Source organism: Littorina saxatilis, linkage group LG14 (genome assembly GCF_037325665.1).
Source record: "Littorina saxatilis isolate snail1 linkage group LG14, US_GU_Lsax_2.0, whole genome shotgun sequence".
Classification (NCBI taxonomy): domain Eukaryota; kingdom Metazoa; phylum Mollusca; class Gastropoda; order Littorinimorpha; family Littorinidae; genus Littorina; species Littorina saxatilis.
Window position 1 is genome coordinate 6,052,198 of NC_090258.1, and position 22,113 is coordinate 6,074,310.

General features: G+C 44.0%; 1 protein-coding gene across 3 annotated transcripts; it reads left to right on the forward strand.

Annotated features, from left to right (window-relative positions):
* Positions 1-5,842: 5,842 nt before the first annotated feature.
* LOC138946994 (uncharacterized) lies at positions 5,843-16,268 on the forward strand. 3 transcript variants are annotated; one of them, XM_070318418.1, is made up of 6 exons: positions 5,843-5,863; positions 9,066-9,200; positions 9,718-9,902; positions 11,708-11,929; positions 12,886-13,059; positions 13,697-16,268. In XM_070318418.1, exons 2-6 carry the CDS (start codon positions 9,101-9,103, stop codon positions 13,886-13,888), a joined length of 873 nt encoding a protein of 290 aa, XP_070174519.1. In that variant the 5' UTR covers positions 5,843-5,863; positions 9,066-9,100; the 3' UTR covers positions 13,889-16,268. The 3 variants fall into 3 exon arrangements, with proteins under 3 accessions (XP_070174519.1, XP_070174517.1, XP_070174518.1); XM_070318416.1 differs by lacking the exon at positions 5,843-5,863 and adding an exon at positions 7,580-7,725; XM_070318417.1 differs by lacking the exon at positions 5,843-5,863 and adding an exon at positions 7,749-8,092.
* The last annotated feature ends 5,845 nt before the right edge of the window (positions 16,269-22,113 follow it).

Here is a 22,113-nt window from a genome sequence, read left to right on the forward strand (position 1 = left end):
CACTGACACACACCCGGGCCACACTGACATACCGTACCGGCATAACTTCACACACACACACACACACACACACGCACACACACACACACACACACACACACACACACACACACACACACACACCGCCACCCTCGTCCCGATCATCCCAGTCTATGTTTAAACATTTAGTCAAAACTTGACGTAATGTAAAAAACAACAAGAATTGGTATAGTTACTGGAACAGTTCATTGTTCAAATGTCGATAGCATACCCTTTTCTGCTAACTTCCCGATGAAACAGGACTAAACCAATTATGTTCTGTCCCTAAACACCACAAAATGCCCAAAGTCGAAAGATGTAGTACAAACAGGGGACCCAGTAAAACGGAACAGCCACGGTTTTCGTGTGCCTGCAGGGCCGGACTAGGCTAAGAGGGGGGGGGGGGGGGGGTTGCCAGTGGTGGTCCAGGGGGATGTTCCCCTTGGCGGGGTCAAGGGGCAGAGCCCCTTGTGGGGGTCAGGGGGCTTCGCCCCATGAAGCTGATGGGTAGGTCATATTCTGAGATAGGAAAATGGTCGCTCCTTGCATGAAACGGCATAAAATAAACAATAATAAAAAATGTTTTAAATAAGTGAGGTACATGTTTAGGCTAGGGGGGACGGGGGGGGGGGGGGGGTTGCGCAACCCCCATAACCCCCCCGGTAGTCCGGCCCTGGCCTGTGTGAGCTCAGTTGCATGCCGACTGACACAAACTTTTGCATTCGGCTTTTCTTATCTCGTAACTCCACACTAAATACCCCACTTCCCCTCTGAAGTATTGATGTGCAACCCATGGCACTAACATTCATGCAGTCGTTTATAACTGAGGTTGAAAAATTCGCTTCATGACGACTCGAGACAAGTATAAATGCCATTCACCCAAACTGAAAACTTCGGATTAGCTGTTCTCTTCTCGGGCCTCCCCTTGTTGCATCCTAGTTCTTCAGTTGTTTCTAGTTTTCCGTTGATGTTGTGTTTTGGTCTTCTTCATAAGTAGTCTTGTTCAAAATTAAAAAAACTCAAACTTTTTGTTGTATACGAATGAACTAGTAAAAAGCTGTTTAACAGCTGTGATGTCAAATCGAGTTTTTTTTCCAAAGTCAGTGTGGCGCCTGCGCAAAACTAACTTGCGCATAAGAAACGGCGTCTGCTATCAAAACCAACGCATCGACGCAAAAACTGTCATTTTGTAAGTTTGGAACAACAAATCAAGGTCAGAACAGCTATATAATCGCTATTGTGTTTTCAGCGTAGCAATAGGGTCCGATATTTAGACTCGAACAAGTATAATGCGACTCGTCTTCGACTCGTCGGCATTATACTTGTCTCGTCAGTCTAAATATCGGACCCTATCATTGCTACGCTGAGAACGGGGAGGGCAGGCCGTTGTCGACTTGATGTTGTTCATAATTTGAAATAGTTTTAGAAGACCAAATAAACTAAGGGAGATGGGAGAAGAGCTTAAAAAGTCCACTTTTTTTTTCTTTTCTCTGAGAGGTACATCGGATGGCCAGGGGAGGGGGTTGTTCGGAACCTAGGAACCCCCCCCCCCCCCCCCAGATCCGGCCCTGCGCGTGATAACATGTATCAACATCTTAGTACAAAGGAACCTCCCTTATAAGACACCCCAATTTAAGACTACCCCCATTTGAACATCTTGTTTTTTTCAGACGTTCTCAGTGTTCATAACCTCTGTACATTTACCCCCATTCTAAGACTTCCTCCTTTTTCAGACATGATTTTCTCAGATTGATTGGTAGGGATCTGAAAAGAGAGGTTGCACTGCACTGTACACGTGAACAAATCAAATCAAATCAAATCAAATCAAATGTTATTTTACGAGGGTTGTGGCATAAACAATACGAACGAGCTTTTTTTTTTTTTAACCAGCCCCCGCCTAGAGAGGGACTTGTCTTATCATATATACACGTAAATTAGAAGAAAAACTGACAAGAAAAAAAGATTGTACATGCACAGGACTATGTACACATTACAAGACTGATGCAGAGGACTGGGACCAGGACCCAGCCCTGTTTCACACCACTTGCATATCGTGAAAGGGTCGTAGTGTCACATCCTACCAGGGTAAGGCCCTGGTCGGTCATCATGATCATCATGAATTGATGAAAGAGCTGGCTGATCCAACTTCACAAATTTCCGGCTTTGGGCGGCATCCGATGTGTTCAAGTCGACTGTTACTGAAAGAGCATTCCTGGAAGGTAAGGCGTGGCGGCTGCACGAGCATAGGCTAGGTTCCACAGGCACCAGACAAACAGCTTTGTGGCCGAACTCAGTTAATTGTGACCCGGCTGAAGCCGGTATAATCAGTTTATTATGATTACTAGCACCGTGTCAGTATCCTTCAGTTAAGACCATTTTTGGCATTGTATCAGAAAGAAAGAACGAGGGAAACAAAAACAAACAAACCGGAACGAACTAACAAACAAACAAACAAACAAACAAGCAGACAGCAGGACAGTTTCAGTTGAAGTCATGCCCCAAATGGGTACACGGTGTATTCCCAAACAGGGTGGTGTCAACTGAAAAATGGGCGTGTCTTAACAAAAAGCGCGTGGGTCGGTATTTCCTCCTTACATGGCCATCATACGTCGCCGGCTTTTCAGCGGCAACGTCATATTATTTGAGGCGATGTTGCGGTGTTTTCCCGTCTTTTGTTGACAGCAGTCACACTGAGCAAGTTAACAGTTTACGCTTTTTACTACAGCGTGTTGGCCCGCGGGGGCTGACTAGAAATGACTTGTTGCGCTGACTCAGTTTTCGAGCAGACGACACATTTCACTTTCAACTTGATCTCACAGTCACCGGTCTTAATTTAATCTTGCTTGGTAGGACAGAATTTTCATATCAACACTTGAAGCGGCACTGAACTTTAAATAAAGACAAATAAAATTTCCTGTGTGTCGTACTAATGCTAACAGCTAGTGTATCAGATCATAGATCATTGCCCGGCTGTGGGCTAACTCGACTCGAGGTTCCTGTTTGTAAGTGAGTCTGGTTTGGGAAACTCAGTTACTCGGTGAGCACTAGCACTCATCACCACTGTCAGTAAAACTACGTGACACTGTCCCAGCCCGGTGTAACACGGGTAAAGATTTCGTACGAAAATATTACTCCCCTTAAAATATTACTCCCCTCTAACACGGGAAAATTACTCCCAACGACAGGTGTACTCCCGAGTAAAAATTTCGTACGAAATTGTTACTCCCCTTCACGAAAAAAGTACTCCCCCGTAGCACGAGAATATTACTCCCCACGACAGACTCCCGAGTAAAAATTTCGTACGAAAATTTTACTCCCCTAACACATTTTGCAAGACGTTATTATTCCCCTTAGAAAATATTATTTCCCTTGTTACGAAGAATTTTGTCCCCTCATTTGGCAACATACTTTTACGTCATACTAGCGCCAACTAGACTTGGAAATTCAGACGGGGGTTGTGACGTACGTGGGAGAGGAAGCGCACGCATGCACTGGAGAGAAAAAAATGTGTAGCGCCGTAAACTGTATGGGCAGCTCGCTTTCCCCAGGGTGAAAGCAGCCCGAATTTCCATGAGGGTAACCTCACAGGGCTATAATTAGGCTTATCCTTATCTGCATCATTATTCAATATACATGAAAGAGACCATCCTTGTCATAACTAATCCAAATCTCCACTTGTGTGTGTATTATGAAAATGAGGTCAAGGGGTCAACCTATCGATTCAAAATGACGAAGATGTTGCGGGTGGATTGAAATGGAAGACTGAGAGGTTTGTGATTATGCGGTTCAAGGGAAACAATTCTTCGTTTTCTGTTTACCTGTTTTTGTTTTGTTTTTGTAGTTATGTCCCATGCTAACATCTTGCCACCATGCACTCTGTGGAATCTCAACATTAGCCGGATACATGAATTTGCTCACCTCATTATTACTTAGATGAGGTACATCTATTGAAAGGACCATTCGCTTCTCTGATGGGCGTCAAGTTGCTATATAAGTAGCACTATTAAATGTACAGCACACAGTTACACTGCAACAGAGTCCTGGCTAAAGGGCGTTAAGCCAGGTAAATCTCCCTCGTCTGACTGCAGATGTCACCTGTGCTGAGCTCCTGACCCAAACCCAGACAAAACCCACACGGGGCCCCAGCGTCTTGGACCTTGTATTCACATCAAACCCCTCCCTCCTAAAGACCACTAGCCTAATTCCAGGCCTTGCTGATCACGAGATTGTAGTCTCTGACTTTGATGTAGCCTAAAGCCCCACATCGCCCCCCCTACCAAGCGTTAAGTTCTACAAGTTCAAGGACGCCAGATGGGACCAACTGAAGGGTGACCTTGAGTCCGCAGCGACTACCATTGTCAACAAGTACAACAATGGCACCAATGCCGAAGATCTTTGGAACCTTTTCAAATCGTCTCTCTCAGTGGCCTCTGTCCACAGCTACATCCCTTCCACCATCGCTAAGAACCGTTCCTCACTCCCCTGGCTTAGTGCATCCCTTAAGCGGATGCTCCGCAGGAAACAACGACTCTTCAAGCGAGCCAAGCATAGCAAGATCTGGACGGAGTATAGAAACTTCCAAAAAATCTGTAAACGCGCTATGCGTCGCGCTGAGTGGAGCTACATAAACGATAAGATCCAAGCAGGCTTGTCCAGCAACAACACAAAACCCTTTTGGAACTTCATTAAGTCCCGCCGACAGGACAACACCGGCGTTTCCCCCTTAAAACACAAGGGCAAACTTGTAAACGATAGCGTAGGGAAAGCAAAACTTCTCCTCGACCAGTTCAAATCAGTATTCACAAAGAGTGCTAACTTCACCCCCCCTCCCCCACCCCCCGCCGTCAGCCCCATAGAGCAGATTGAAGTGACCACAGCTGGAGTAGCTAAACTGCTACGTGACCTCAACCCCGCCAAAGCCCCAGGCCCCGACAGCATACCCAACCTGGTCCTAAAGACCTGCGCCGACCAGATTGCACCTGCTCTCCGTGCAATCTTCCAGAGATCCCTGGATAGCGGTTCTCTCCCTTCCGATTGGCTCCAGGCCAACATCTCCTGTGTATTCAAAAAGGGTGATCGCCACCTCCCCGCGAACTACCGTCCCATCTCCCTCACTTCCATCCCTTGCAAACTCCTAGAACATTTCTTCTATCACTAAAAAAGCTAACTGCACCCTTGGCTTCCTCCGCCGCAACCTCCAACGCTGCCCGCCTCGTTGCCGTCAGCAGGCCTACCTCTCCCTTGTGCGTCCCCTCCTGGAGTATGGGGCGGTTGTCTGGGACCCCTACCTGAAGAACGACATTGACTGCATCGAACGCGTACAACGCAAAGCATCGAGGTTTATCACAGGCGACTTCAGGTCGTCGACCCCCGGCAGCGTCACCAGACTCCTAGAGAAAACTGGACTCCAACCTCTGCAACAGCGACGTCAACAACTCCGTCTGACGTTCTTCTATAGGGTGGTTGAGGGGCTGGTACCGGCACTACCATCACACCAGTTCTTAACTGAGCAGAAGCAAGGCCGTAAAATCAGGCCAGTGAGACACTCTGACCATCACACATCCAACATCGTCTCACAGTATTCAAGAAACAATTCTAGACCCTATTCAGTGCCCCAAGGCCGCACTGATCAGTTTAGGAACTCCTTTTTTGTGAAGACGGCACAAGACTGGAATCTACTTGAGGACAATATTGTAACCTCCAAAAGCATTGGCATCTTTAAAGCCAAGCTAGCAGCCGTCCACCACCATTAATAGGCTGCCGCACTCTCCCCCGCTGCATTTATGCCAGTCTTCTGGTACCCAGCAGCGTAATTCATCAAGATCAAGATCAAGATCACTGGCAGGTCAGTGCATTCATGTTTCCAAGCCCTGAGACTTTCGCTGTGAACCTGGGTTCTTTATCGTGCGTATGCGTGCACACGGGGGTGTTCAGTGGACACCGAGGAGATCATCGGGTATATCACAAGACACAGAAGTACATTCATCAGATAAGACCATAAAGCTATGCAGGAAATCATTCCGGAATCAGTGTGCCGTCAGCCAGGTCCAAACGTCCGACGGAGTCAGTGTGTCAGCCAAGTCGGAATCAGTGTGTCAGCCAGGTCCAAACGTCCGACGGAGTCAGTGTGTCAGCCAAGTCGAAATCAGTGTGTCAGCCAGGTCCAAACGTCCGACGGAGTCAGTGTGTCAGCCAAGTCGGAATCAGTGTGTCAGCCAAGTCGGTCGGAATCAGTGTGTCAGCCAAGTCTAAACGTCCGACGGAATCAGTGTGTCAGCCAAGTCGGTCGGAATCAGTGTGTCAGCCAAGTCTAAACGTCCGACGGAAGTGTCAGCCCAGTCGGAATCATTGTGTCGATCAGTCAAGCCGGAATCCGGGTGTCAGCCAAGTCTAAACGTCCGACGGAATCAGTGTGTCAGCCCAGTCGGAATCAGTGTGTCAGTCAAGTCGGAATCCGTGTGTCAGCCAAGTCTTAACGTCCGACAGAATCAGTGTGTCAGCCAAGTCGGAATCAGTGTGTCAGCTGGTCTAAACGTCCGACGGAATCAATGTGTCAGCCAAGTCTAAACGTCCGACGGAATCAGTGTGTCAGCCAAGTCTAAACGTCCGACAAAATCAGTGGGCTTGATATGGCCCTTCGTGGTCGGCTGGGCGTTAAGCAAACAAACAAACAAACATCAGTGGGCTGACACACCGATTCCGACTTGGCTGACACACTGATTCCGTCGGACGTTTAGACCTGGCTGAGAAACTGATTCCGACTGGCTGACACACTGATTCCGTCGGACGTTTAGACTTGGCTGACACACTGATTCCGTCGGACGTTTAGACTTGGCTGACACACTGATTCCGACTTGGCTGACACACTGATTTCGTCAGACGTTTAGACCTGGCTGACACACTGATTCCGACTTGACTGACACACTGATTCCGTCGGACGTTTAGACTTGGTTGACACACTGATTCTGATTTGGCTGACACACTGATTCCGTCGGACGTTTAGACTTGGCTGACACACTGATTCCGACTTGACTGACACACTGATTCCGTCGGACGTTTAGACTTGGTTGACACACTGATTCTGATTTGGCTGACACACTGATTCCGTCGGACGTTTAGACCTGGCTGAGAAACTGATTCCGACTGGCTGACACATTGATTCCGTCGGACGTTTAGACTTGGCTGACACACTGATTCCGTCGGACGTTTAGACTTGGCTGACACACTGATTCCGACTTGGCTGACACACTGATTCCGTCGGACGTTTAGACCTGGCTGACACACTGATTCCGTCGGACGTTTAGACCTGGCTGACAAACTGATTCCGTCGGACGTTTATAGACCTGGCTATCACACTGATTCCGACTTGGCTGACACACTGATTCCGTCGGACGTTTAGACTTCGCTGAAACACTGATTCCGACTTGGCTGACACACTGATTCCGTGGGACGTTTATGATTCCATCGGACGTTTATGATTCCGTCGGACGTTTAGACCTGGCTGACACACTGATTCCGTCGGACGTTTAGACCTGGCTTGACACACTGATTCCGTCGGACGTTCATACTTGGCTGACGCACACACATAAATTTAGCGAGCTGCCGTACGCAAGCACTTAAATTGGGGTGCACGCGTTCCAGTCATTTGGAAGGGAGATCACGCTGAGACACCCTGAACTTGGTAGCAGTGTGTGTTTTCTCTAGGCTGTAAGTACTCCGGGTATACCTATTTTCTTGCTTGGTTTTCCAAGTATCAAGAAGCGTTGTTTCACTGTGGTTTTCGTTCATGAAAAGAAAGCCTGAACTATCAACTATCATCTATACTAATCAAAACAAACAACGCCATTTTCAGGTTGTAAAACGAAACACTGATTTCTGGAGACACCGAAACGGCGATTGAAACACAATTCTATGTGTGGTTATTTCCGTGCATATCATAATTTGGACTGAAGCTGCTCGTGATAAGATTCCTGTAGAGTAAGTCCAACGGTTGCTGCCGATGCCTCTGACGTGTTGCAAGTCAGATTTACCAGCAACCAGCACTCGGTGTTCATTTTCTGCAAGCAGTTGAGAAGTTTGTATTGGTCACGGAGTTAGTAGATCATGGGTCAAAGTGTAACTTGCACGGAACTAGGTCATTCCAAATGTCTTCTGCTGCCATTCACCATCACGTGCGCGCGTTCTCTCTCTCTCTCCCTCTCCCTCTCTCTCTCTCTCTCTCCCCTCTCTCTCTCTCTCTCTCTCTCTCTCTCTCTGAATGCACCTACAAACATTGCCTCAAATTTCAAAATAAATCATTATAGAAAATGTAACAAATTAATTTCACCAACTCCAAGAATTGACCTGTACAAGTCGAGTCTATCATATTCTGGAACAATAATGTGGAACGCCATTCCTAATATAATTAAGTTACGAATTCATGAAACATCATTTAAAGGAATATTACATGCTGTTTCTTTTACAAAACTTCTAAGAAATATGATCAAGCAGCTGGCAAAATATAACTGTACTCTCTGATTATATTGAAAAACATGATTATATATAATGCACGAAGTATATAATTATATATATATTTTTTTGTGTGTATATAAACAAATATTTCTCTGTTATATATAATTTTCAAGCATTGCTAAAGAATCACAATGCATCTTAAAATGTCTTATTGGTTGCTTGACATGTTAATTATAGTAAATATGTTATTTGTACTATAGTTAAACTTATCTTCTATTTCTTCTTGTTTTGTTACCCCTCAATGGGAAAGCCGAGGGCCGGATGAAAAAAAGCATGTAATTGCTTATTCTGTTACCCTCGTAAAATAAAATTCAATTCAATTCAATTCTCTCTTTCTCACACACACACTGACACACACACACACAACACTGACATACACACACATGTATGCTCATGTCTTGAAATAGCCAGTCTTTCGGACTTCTTTTGTGACCATTTTTAGCATAAATTTGTTGTTCAAGATAAGTTGTTATCTTTTTAGTTGAATGATACATTGATGTGTGTGTAAATTATTTTGTTACCTTGTCATTGTTTAGTTTTTTGGCTTCATCCTTTGATTGAGGGGGATAATATGACAGTGTTACGGCCAGGGGAAGTGGAGGTGAGCGCCGACCAGACTCGTACCTGGGCTCACTTTTCTCACCTGTCTTATGATGACTTTGGTCGCACAGGTGAGTTATGACAACTTACTTAGGTTCCCCTGAAAGTTTGAAAGGAGAGAATGAGGGGGAGAGGGGGGTAGAGGGGGGAGGAGACACAGAGGTGAGAGAAAGAGAAGAGGGAGGGAGGGGAGGGAGGGGAGGGAAAGAGAGAGAGAGATTAAGAAGAGAGATATATTGAGGCTAGATATTGCCATCATATTTTACAGTGTGACCACCACCACCTACCCCCAGCCCCCCACACCCCCCTCACCTTATCTCACCCCTCTCAACCCCACCATTTTCCATGTATGTCTGAGTGTACATCTGTGTGTTTGAAGTCAATTTGTAGACTGTCTCATTTCATGATTGTAAACCTTGTGGATGTTTTATGTGATGTTCATGTGTATATATATATACATTATATATTGTAAAACACACAAAAAACTATTATAACATAAACAAATAAAATTAAATAAATAAAAAAGAAGAGAGAGAGTGTGGAGAGCAAGACATGGTCATGATTGATGTATTTTTTTCTTGATTGCAGAAACACTCCAGCATTGGAAAATATCCAAAGTGTTTGAAAGTGCGCGATACTTTGGTTTTAGTAAAGGGATGCTTGATTTAAAAAAAATCATGAAGCCAAAGTTTACAATGTTTGTTCTCGGCATGGGCTGTACATTCCACCAGGACTTGTGGAAAATACCTAGAGGAATGGTGTTTCCTTATAAGGTGAGTGACCTGCATGTACAGGTGGGTGAGTATTTGTGTGTGTTTGTGTGTGTGTGTGTATGTTTGTGTGTGTGTTTGTGTGTGTGTGTGTGTGTGTGTCTGTGTGTATGTATGTGTATGTATGTATGCATGCATGTGTGTGTGTTTGTGTGTGTGTGTGTGTGTGTGTGTGTGTGAGTATTTGTGTGTGTTTGTGTGTGTGTGTGTATGTTTGTGTGTGTGCATGTTTGTGTGTGTGTGTGTGTGTGTGTGTGCATGTGTGTGTGTGCATGTGTGTGTGTGCATGTGTGTGAGTATTTGTGTGTTTGTGTGTGTATGTTTGTGTGTGTGTGTGTGTGTGTGTGCATGTGTGTGAGTATTTGTTGGTTTTTGTGTGTTTGTGTGTGTATGTATGTATGCATGTGTGTGTGTATGTTTGTGTGTGTATGTATGTGTGTGTGCGTGTGTGTTTATGTGTGTGGGGGGTGGGGGGGGGGAAGGGAGAAACAGAGAGGAAAAACAATTCTGTCTGTATGTTTTTGTCAGACTAAAAATGACTCACTGAAAACAAGTCACGTGAAGCGATAATAAGTAAAACGTTTAGTTAATCTGTCGGCCTGAAACTGAAAGATCTACACTGAAAACCTGGGATCAGTCAACGACAACTCTAATGAGGCTTGGCTAGCTGAAACCAGAAGGCAAAGATGATTCGCGTTGGTCTCTGTGAAGCATGCAAACATTGTCATAGGACCTATTTTCTGTAATTTTGAGTATATTAATTTTTCGAAGTTAAGATGTTTATATATATATATAATATAAATTTATATTTTAGTCACAACTTGACTAATGTATATGTTACAGTTAATCTGTGAAACCAGGGAATACGTGTATTAACTAGGTAATACATGAATTAACTGATGGAAAAAAACAGTTAATTCATGTATTACCTAAAATAGTTTAGTTAATACACGTATTCCCTGGTTTCACAGATTAACTGTAACATATATAAACAGTCATGCACACATGTACACACATATACACACCTTCACATATACATGCACTCTCTCTTCCATTTTAATCCACTGGGTAAAGTCTATTTCCCAAAGTGCTACAACTTTCTTATTACAGTATCTGTACTGTAATCGCATGCAAAATAAAGACAGTTGTCTTTAGCATTACCTGTATGTCTGTAGGGGGTACAGGTAATGTTGCCTGCATGTCTATAATTGAGTTTCAAGATTACATACTTCTTGTGTTGAGGTCAGCTTTAGCATTACCTGTATGTCTACAGGTGGTACAGATAACTTTGCCTGCATGTCTGTAATTCTGTTTCAAGACTACCTTCATGTGTTGAAGTCAGCTGTAACATTACCTGTATGTCTGTAGTTGAGTTTACCTTCATGTGTTGAAGTCAGCTGTAACATTACCTGTATGTCTGTAGTTGAGTTTACCTTCATGTGTTGAAGTCAGCTGTAACATTACCTGTATGTCTGTAGTTGAGTTTACCTTCATGTGTTGAAGTCAGCTGTAACATTACCTGTATGTCTGTAGTTGAGTTTACCTTCATGTGTTGAAGTCAGCTGTAATGTTACCTGTATGTCTGTAGTTGAGTTTACCTTCATGTGTTGAAGTCAGCTGTAATGTTACCTGTATGTCTGTAGTTGAGTGAACCTTCATGTGTTGAAGTCAGCTGTAACATTACCTGTATGTCTGTAGTTGAGTGAACCTTCATGTGTTGAAGTCAGCTGTAATGTTACCTGTAAGTTTGTAGTTGAGTTTACCTTCATGTGTTGAAGTCAGATTTAACGTTACCTGTACTTTTGCAGGTTAGCCTTGAGGTGGTGGACATCGGTCGGACGTCAGTGACCGTCTTCTCCCAGCTGGTCAACAAGCTGGACGGCCGAGAGTTGGCCACAAGCAGCTGCAAGGTCGTGTACATTGACCGCGAGACACGCAGGCCCGTCGCCTGGCCGGACTGGATGGTCAACAAATACAACCAGGCTATTCAGCACAGAAGTCCTGTCCACCTGCCCAAAGCTGTCCCAGAGGTAGGGCACAAAAAAAAGAAGTTTTTTTTACATTTTATGACAGGGCCCCAAAATTTAGGGTATGTAGGTCTCTCATTTTTTGGGTATAAATCTAAACAACAAGATAACTGAGGGTGAGATTAACAAAGATGAAAAACAAAAGAAATCGGCACTCACCAACACAGGGACACCTGGACAACACAGGGACACCACACGCATGCAAAGTCACGATTGTTTAACCTAAAACCCTGAATTAATATGAATACTTGTTTAGTTCTTTCGGAAAATGTACGTAATACAACACGCTTATTATACACATTCGCGAAAGTAAACACCGATTTAGGTCAGCCTATTGGTCATAACTTCTGAAATTTCCAAAGCAAATCATTGAGAACTTGAGCAGATATGGCTCTTTGGGTGGAGGACCCCCTCAAAAATGGCCGCAAAACATGCCTTTTTGGGCCTCTGAAACGGTTGACACCTACAGCCTTTGACAAAAGGCTACATAAAGACTAGAGAAGACAGGTGCATAAAACAAAATGTTCTGAACAGGAAATTGAATGGCCTTTCCAATTATGGTTGTCACAAGTGTTTGGTTTGTGCATATTCTGATTTTTTGCAGATTTTAAAATACGGGGCTATGGTTTTTGTCAGGTCGATTTTAGGGGTGACCTTGTTTGACAGGCTGTCACGGGATGCCTATACAAAGTACCATCAATCAGACAAAATAATGATATGTACAGCTGACATAATTACCTTTTCGAGCATATAAAGTTTAACTAAAATGAATTGCGTTTTAATGCTTTTCTTAGTGTGCGAAAATTGTTGCAATAATTTTTTGGCCAAGTTTATGTCAGGGCCTGCCTGGTGGTATTTGACGCTGGTTTTCTCAACATCAACCGGATCTATCAACATGGTCTTTGATCCCCTAAGGTTATGGTGTACACGCAGTAAAAAGTCTGTGTGTGTGTCAACAGGTGTCAGCTCTGGCCTACAGTTACCAGGTGAGGGTGGGGGCCAGTGACACAGACATCAACGGTCACACCAACCAGGGCTCCTACGTCAGGTACTGCTGTGACGCTGCACAGGCCGCCCTCAAGGCTGGGGTCCTGACACCCTTTCACCGGGACATCAACAGGTACCCCCTGAAGGTAGGTGTGTGTGTGTGTGTATGTGTGTGTGTGTGTACGTGTGTAGGTGTGTTTTGTACTGCACAGGTCGCCCTCAAGGCTGGGGTCCTGACACCCTTTCACCGGCCTGGACATCAACAGGTACCTCCTGAAGGTAGGTGTCTGGTGTGTGTGTGTGTGTACGTGTGTAGGTATGTGTGTGTGTGTACTGCACAGGCCTCCTTCAAGGCTGGGGTCCTTTCACCTGGACGTCAACAGGTACCCCCTGACGGTAGGTGCCAGGTGTGTGTGCTTGTGTGCTTGCGTGTGTGTATGGTTGAACATAGGTACATGCATGCACATGCACAAACATGTAATTCAAATTCAGTGTATGGTTAGGGGTATGTGGGTTTGTGTGTCGGCATGCCAGTATTCTGAATAACGTGGCTTTCAACTTGTCTTCTTTCTTTTTGTGTAGAAATATCCAAATTGTGCATACCATGCAACACCTGTTTTTGTCCACATAAGTTTTTGTCTCTGTGTTTGTTTTTTGTTTGTTTTTGTTGTTGTTTACATTCTGTTTTGGATTGTTTTGTTTGTTTCTTTGTTGGCCTATGACACACATTGCATTTTAGTGTTTCATTTTGTTTTTATTTTTTTAAATTTGATTTTTTGACAGGAGCAGGAAGTTTTGTACGTGGGCGAATCAGACATGGGCGATACACTGCAGGTGTTGCTATGGCAACCCCCAGATCGCAGGGACTTCATTCACTTCGTCATTAGACAGACGGGCAGCGGGGACCAATCTTCTGTGATTTTTTATTCCAACATGACATTTGGACTGTCCCCAATAAGATACTCAAAACTATGAGATCTCTGTCATGTCGGTCCTTGTATGGTGTTTGGAAGGTTTCTTGGACTGCCGCCATATTTGTCTCTCCTAATTAACCGGTGAGTGTGTGTAACGCATGAATGGATGCATGGTTTATTCAGTCAAGGCTATACCCCCACATGAAGGGAAAAGAATGAATAAATCATTGTCTATTAACAATGCAACAAATTTTAATTTTATGTAATTTGTCATAGAGAGAGAGAACAAGAACAAGAACAAATCTTTAATTGTCTAAGGCCACAGCCCCTTACAATAGTGGTTAAAATAACAGCAATAGTATCTGCACAGTTATAAATTATAGTCACGCATAAAATTCAACAAATACATTAAGACCCTGATGACATGTCACGAGAGAGAGACGCTTTGCTTTGAGAGTTTATTGTCCTCAGCTTTAAAAGCCCTTTAGACAAGGGGATATAATTTACAGAAGAAATAAACATAACCATCTCTGCAAACACATCCACACACACACCCCTCTCTCTCTCTCTCTCTCTCTCTCTCTCTCTCTCTCTCTCTCTCTCTCTCTCTCTCTCTCTCTTTCTGCCACACACACAAACGTACGCTCGCGCTCACACACGGAGAGAGAGAGAGAGAGAGAGAGAGAGAGAGAGAGAGAGAGAGAGAGAGAGAGAGAGAGAGAGAGAGAGAGAGTAGAGTTGATGTGTGAACATGTACAGTATGTATAAACAGATGTATTATTATACTGACTACTTTTCAGAATTGCATGCCACGTTTCATGGTTATAAACATATGGTTTGAAAAGAATGGGGTTGTGTCTCTTTTTCTAACACAATGCCGCCTTATTTCTGAAAATAATATTGTAGTTTTGTGTGTGACTTGCGCTTTGCGCACTTGAACTGCATAGACTACCTCGCTGTGTGTGTGTGTGTGTGTGTGTGTGTGTGTGTGTGTGTGTGTGTGTGACACACGGAAGTAAGGATAGAGCTGAAAGTGATTTTAATGTTGAATTTTAGTGCAATGTGTCATGTTGCCAAGTAATTTTTCTTATTTTTGGTGAGTGTATTTGAATCTTAGAATTAAGTTGTTTGTTATTTTGTCAGCTTGGCTTTGGCGTAGAACTCTCAGTACTTGATTCTTTGAATTAAGCAGATTAGTAATACACGCAGAAAGTTTGTAGAGTTTCATAATCAGATTGAGATTTATGCGCATGAGAAATGAGATTGTTTGTGTCTCCTTTATGAAAATGAATGCAGATATTCTGACACATGAAGAATAATGCTGATGAGGCCCCCCAAAAAATAGGTCTGTTTACGGTAACATAGGCCCAAAAAATAGGGTCGGTAGGTCTTTTTTTTTTTTTTTTTTTTTTTTTTTTTTCCCCAAAAAAACCATATTTTTACGTTATTTTGCAAAAAAAACCAAAAGATTATTTTTTTTTCCCCAAATGCCAAAAAAAAGTCTAGGGTCGCGCGAAAAAAATAGGGTCGGTCGGGTTACCTTAAACAGACCTATTTTTTTTTTGGGCCTGAGTTCTTAACACATTAGTAGGGTCGTGTGTACATTTCTGGTTACATACCATTTTTTGATGGACTTGTATCCCTAACTGAGTTTGCTTAGAAAGTCCTTTGGCCATAGCTTGCTCTTGGTGGAAACTGAGTTTGCTTGGAAAACTTTTTAGCCAATGCTTGCCCTCATAGTGCAAACTGAATTTGCTTGGAAAGTCTGTCAGTCATATGCTTGCTCTTGGTGCTAACTGAGTTTGCTTAGAAAGTCTTTTGGCCATAGCTTGCTCTTGGTGCAAACTGAGTTTGCCTGGAAAACTTTTTAGCCAATGCTTGCTATTATAGTGCAAACTGAATTTGCTTGGAAAGTCTGTCAGTAATAGCTTGCTCTTGGTTCTAATTTAACCTTCGCCCGTCCGGGTTATCGACTACACATGGAAGTCATTGTGGGGCCGTGCGGACCCATGCTTCTCATTTCCTTCTTTGAGAAACATGGGTCTGCATGGCCCCACAATGTTTGTATGACCTTTTTTTTTTTTAATCACTTCTTGCTGAAATTTTAGGACATGAGAGTTTTTGATGTGCCTGAGGCATTCTTAAAAGCTCATTAAAAAATTCCAACTAGTTAAGAGATATTTGCAATTAAACACCCTTCTGGGTCCACACGGACCCACGCCCACCTGCAAAGGTTAAAGGAGCCGTCCTTCCTGCATACACCATCATGTTCACTGTCCCGGTGTTTACACGGAATGAGAGCATCTTTTCACGAAGATTCTTTTCTCTGTGGACAGGCAGAAATCATTTTGTTGTTGTTGTAAATTTTGTATTAATTACTGATAGTTCTTACAGCCTTTTCTGTATCACAAATGTGCAATATAAATTGTTTGGAAATTGAATTTGTCCTAATGTCCTAATGTTTCTTTTCGTTTTTGTTGTTGGAATAGACGATTTTTGAAAATAACTTTGTCAGGATTTTCAGCGATCTGGAAGAGCCTAACAGCCCCTTTACCTCGGACAAGCTTTTCCCAACATCCGGAGCATGTTCCACGCTTCCGATCGGAAGTTTAGCCTGTGATCAGGACAAACAGCTAACTCTGATGTGTATGCTATACAGCACGCTCACAATATGATACCCTTTTCTTCCGGCGAAAATCAGCGTTCATGAGTTCATCAGAGATTACAATTTGTTGCGGAAATGCTCGCTGGCACGTAGTGATCGCTCACATTGTGTTTTGATTGAGGTCACGTGGGTTTCGCTTAAGGTCACGTGAGTTTATGAAAACACACATACTAAGCGGAAACTTCCGGTGCGGTGATCAGCAAACCATCAGTGGCGATTCGTGGCTCCGATTATTATTTTTTTGAACGAAAATGGTATCATATTTAGCGCATGCTGCATAGCATACACAACATTGTTTGTTGTTCATCCCGTTCACAAGTTAAAACCGATAGGAAGCGTGGAACGTGCTCGGGATGTTGTGAAAAGCTTGTCGGAGATAAGGGGGGTCTTACTCTACCAGACCTCTGAAAATCCTGACAGTTATTTTTGGAAAACGTCTATTTCAGTATAACGTCTATTTCAGTATAACGTCTATTTCAGTATAGTTGAACCTCCCTTTTAGGACCTTGCTTCTTCGGATTTGCTGTTCATAGTTGCTTTAAATTTGCTGTTCATAGTTGCTTTAAATTTGCTTGTATTTTAGACTCCGTTATTTTTAAGACAAGATTTTCTCAGATTTTTAATTTCTTGTTCACCCCCCGCGGGTTAGGGGGAAGAATTTACCCGATGCTCCCCAGCATGTCGTAAGAGGCGACTAACGGATTCTGTTTCTCCTTTTACCCTTGTTAAGTGTTTCTTGTATAGAATATAGTCAATGTTTGTAAAGATTTTAGTCAAGCAGTATGTAAGAAATGTTAAGTCCTTTGTACTGGAAACTTGCATTCTCCCAGTAAGGTCATATATTGTACTACGTTGCAAGCCCCTGGAGCAAATTTTTGATTAGTGCTTTTGTGAACAAGAAACAATTGACAAGTGGCTCTATCCCATCTCCCCCCTTTCCCCGTCGCGATATAACCTTCGTGGTTGAAAACGACGTTAAACACCAAATAAAGAAAGAAAGAAATAAAGAAATTTCTTGTTCAAACCACCTAAATGAGCTTATTTCTCAATCAAGGGACAAAACCAGCGCTTGCGTGCTCTTGCGAAAACAGTCTGGTTACGTCCCTTGAATTACCAGCGCTGTCAGGTGCTTGGGGAAGAAGGCTGGTTACTTTCCTTGCATCAGAAACCCAAGGAAATCGGCTTTGACATGAGTTCGGTTCTTGTGAACGGCCTGTCTAGCCACACACACACTGATAAACACTCACACACACACACACACATGCACACACACTGACTACACACACACACCGGTGTAACACGAAATTTTTACTACACGAAAAATTTACTCCGGAGTAAACATTTCGTACGAAATTCTTACTCCGAGTACACTTTTCGTACGAGGAAAGAACTCCCCAAAGCACGAAAAAATTACTCCCTCCACGAAATTTTTACTTCCAGTAAAAATCTCGTACGCAAAATTGGGATGCGGGCGAAGGGATAATGCCAATAAGTGATCTCTCCCAAACGAATGTCGCGCTACCCTCCTTCCACCCCTTCCACCACCAAGACTAACAGGGGACAAGGGAGTAAAAATTTCGTACACCTGGCATGGGAAGTTAAATTGCTTGTGTTGGGGTGAAGTAATTTATTCGTTATTTATTCGTCAGGGGAGTAACATTTTTGTACGAAATGTTTACTCGGAACTCACCAGTCCTGTCTTGAGGAGTAATTTTCTCGTGTAATGGGGGAGTGCTTTTTTTCGTAAAGGGAGTAACTTTTTCGTACTAAATGTTTACTCCGAGTAAAAATCTCGTGGGAGTAATTTTCTCGTGTTACACCGGCGCATACACACAGCGGACACACAATCACTCGCACACGGTGACTGACACTGACACACCGGCAATCACACACACACACACCGACACACACACACGCACACAATCACACACACACACACACACACACAATCACACGTACACACGGCACTCACACACACACACACACACACACATACACAGAGACAGAATGAGGTAGTATTTGCAGTTCAAGTGTACCACCCCCATTCCAACCGTTCTCGGGTCCCGGTTCCCGGGCCGACCAAGGAACGGTGCGGGCACGGGAGGGATCGGGAGGGAACCGCAATGGAACGTAAACAAGAAAATTGGTTGATTAAAATCAACATGGCCGAAGCAATGTTTTCATAAAAGAAGCGGTATTGTACGGGCACATGTTGAATTTGGGTAACATGTGTTGCAGAGTATTTCAAAATCCGTAGGCATAAAAACATGCAAAGAAGAGTGATAGGTCCCTGTTGTGAATATAGTCAAGTGGATTCATTGATTACTTATGTTTCACACTAGTTTTGCTGTTACTCTCATGAACGGACACCCTTGGGCCAGTGCAAACCTGTCCGTACATTGCAGGTGGCCGGTCACGGGAGAGCCCCCCCCCCCCCCCCCCCATCACACACACTGACGGACTGAGTGAGTCTTTGCTACTGGTGAACGAGCTCTACTTGTCCTAAAAAACGAGACATGTCACCTCTCTCCGAATGCATTCCAATAGATGACCGCTCATGCGGCCATCAATAAGGTCAAACTACGACAACTTATAACTGAAAGAAAAATCATGTCCTGTAAAAATGACGTTAAATCAACGGTGTCAAAAAAAGAGAGATAAAAGAACCCCATGAAAGCAGCCACGAACATACAGAGGCACACGTGCTTGTGCATATACTTTGCAAAAATATGAATTGAAAACCTGCATATGTGGTGATTTTGTGTGTGTGTGTGGCTTTATTGAATACTTCAGGCAGTGGCTTTTTCCTGTCCAGTTTTCTCTTTCGTCTCTCTTACCCCTCGCTTACCCACCCCCACCCCCTTACCCTCCACTCCCTTTACCCAGCCCCGACAGCACAAATTGGTAATCTGCAAGGCAGAGTACACATTTTCTAAAAGGAAGACTACTCCTCTTCAATTATATCCAGAGATCTTCCAGCTGTCTCCACCATAAGCCATGTGGTCGAGTCTTATACCCCCTTTCCACACAACCGTTCTAGGTCCCGTTCCCGTACCGACCAAGGAACGGTGCGGGCACGGGAGGGATCGGGACAGAACCGCAATGAACGTAACTGATCGTTGACGGAACTGCTTTGAACGGTAGGGTCGGTAGGGACGGCTGAGTTTGGGCTGCATGTTCACATTTTTAGCCGTTCCCCTCCCGATCAGAATGAACGGTAATGGAACCTCAACCCATCGGTAACGGAACGCTTGGATCGTTAAAGGAACTTAAAACAACGGTAACGCAACGGTAGCGCTCTCACACACTGAGTTGTCATACCCGCATTCCACACACTCGTTCTAGGTCCCGTTCCCTTACCGACCAAGGACGGCTGCCACTATGGTCAGACGCTGCTGAAAGATTCCAAAAAACGGCCGTTTGCGCAGCGTTCCATTGTTGTGGCTGACAGATCTCTTCGGTCTAGACTCACACACTTTCACAGATATCTTTCAATAGAATTCGTTATTCAACAAGTTGTCTGACTAAAGAACTATGGACCAGAAAAGTATTGAATCGAAGGATGTTTCGCTCTGGCCGTCGGTGTAACAGTCCCGAGGCACATGAAAATTAGTAATTAACGCGTGAAAATTACTAATTTTTAGTTTTGGCGCTAGTAAGCCGTTAGGAGGCGAGCCAAAACTGAAAATTAGACATTAACACTTGAAAATTAGTAAATAACACTTGAAAATTAGTAATTAACACGTGAAAATTACTATTTTTCACGTCATAATTGTAATTTTCTCGTGAAAATTAGTAACTTTCACGGGTTAATTTCTAATTTTTGAGTCACTTGAGAAAAAGTGACTCTATGTAATCGGTCAGTGTTAGTCTGTCCGGACGGCCGGCCGGCTGTCCGGCCGGCCGTCCGGCCGGCCGTCTGGCCGGCCGTCCGTAGACACCACCTTAACGTTGGACTTTTCTCGGAAACTATCAAAGCGATCGGGCTCATATTTTGTTTAGTCGTGACCTCCAATGACCTCTACACTTTAACGATGGTTTCGTTGACCTTTGACCTTTTTCAAGGTCACAGGTCAGCGTCAAAGGAAAAATTAGACATTTTATATCTTTGACAAAGTTCATCGGATGTGATTGAAACTTTGTAGGATTATTCTTTACATCAAAGTATTTACATCTGTAGCCTTTTACGAACGTTATCAGAAAAACAAGGGAGATAACTAGCCTTTTCTGTTCGGCAACACACAACTTAACGTTGGGCTTTTCTCGGAAACTATAAAAGTGACCGGGCTCAAATTTTATGTGAACGTGACTCATTGTGTTGTGAATAGCAATTTCTTCCTGTCCATCTGATGCCTCATATAATATTCAGAACTGCGAAAGTGACTCGATCGAGCGTTTGCTCTTCTTGTTAGTACTGTAAGTCGTCATATCCTTGGTCGGTACGGGAACGGGACCTAGCTATAGAACGGTTGTGTGGAATGGGGTACAAGTCAAAACCTTAAATAAATAAAATAATTAGATCAGAATATTACTTTAAGGACTGAGCAGACTGAAGTGAAAACTTCAGACAAAGGGACTTAATCCGATTCTTTTAAAACGGTTGGGATGGTTTAGCCTTTCGCTGACTTGTCGATGAGCATCTTAACCCGGGGTTAATCCTGCCTGTCAGCGTGGAGTGGCGGGTGTTTTTCACACAACAATAGCAGGCTATCGCCTTCCTCAACACACTCTCTCACTAATCATGCTCTGTGTCGGTCTGTTTGTCTGTCAGTCCAGCTCACTGTGGCAGTCGACTGATCTGTGTGTGTACGTGTGTGTGTGTGTGTGTGTAAACTGATGTGTGTGTGTAAATGTGTGTGTGCCAGTGCCAGTGTGTGTGTGTAAATGCCACGGTGTGTAAGGGGTGAAATGTGTGTGTGCCAGTGTGTGTGTGTGTGTGTGTGTGTGGTGTGTGTAAATGTGTGCGTGCCAGCGTGTGTGTGTGTGTGTGTGTGTGTGTGTGTGTAAATGTGTGTGTGCCAGCGTGTGTGTGTGTGTGTGTGTAAATGTGTGTGTGTAAATGTGTGCGTGCCAGCGTGTGTGTGTGTGTGTGTGCAGTTGACGTGCTTCTGTGCGTGCCATGCTTGGTATGTGTGTGTGTGTGTGTGTGTGTGTGAATCGCGTGCGCGTGTCACTGTGTGTGTGAGTGTGTCTTGTCACAGTGCCTCTCTATCTTTGTTCGTTCGTTTGTCTGAATAAAACTGCCAGTGTTGAGTTTCGCAAAAAGGAATTTGTTTGTGCACACAATGCAACTGATCTGACCGGCTCAGTGAGGGACTTTTTCAACCCTTCTTGTGCGGGAGGGGATCACTGAGTTTCAATAAAACTGTGCAGCAGGATTTGTTGTGTGACGGACGAGATCTCGAAGACTTCAGCAAAGCGGAGGGTAGAAGCTTCTTACCCTCTTTGACTTCATGTTCAGTCTGTCTCTCTGCATGATATGGCCAGGCTGTATTGGATACAGTCAGCGGATACTGTGCACAGCGCTAGAACTGACAGGATTGCGGTAATTGTATTTGGCCGCTCGGCCGCTTCCGACGGTGTGTCGCCATATTACTTGACATGTTAATCCTGTCTCTTGG

What these genes read in the sequence shown, in the direction of transcription:
- LOC138946994 (XM_070318418.1), top strand. Translation starts at nt 9,101, where the DNA reads ATGACAGTGTTACGGCCAGGGGAAGTGGAGGTGAGCGCCGACCAGACT. An exon ending in TGATGACTTTGGTCGCACAG is followed by an intron (nt 9,201 to 9,717) that starts GTGAGTTATGAC and finishes TCTTGATTGCAG; the next exon opens with AAACACTCCAGCATTGGAAA. An exon ending in TCAACAGGTACCCCCTGAAG is followed by an intron (nt 13,060 to 13,696) that starts GTAGGTGTGTGT and finishes ATTTTTTGACAG; the next exon opens with GAGCAGGAAGTTTTGTACGT.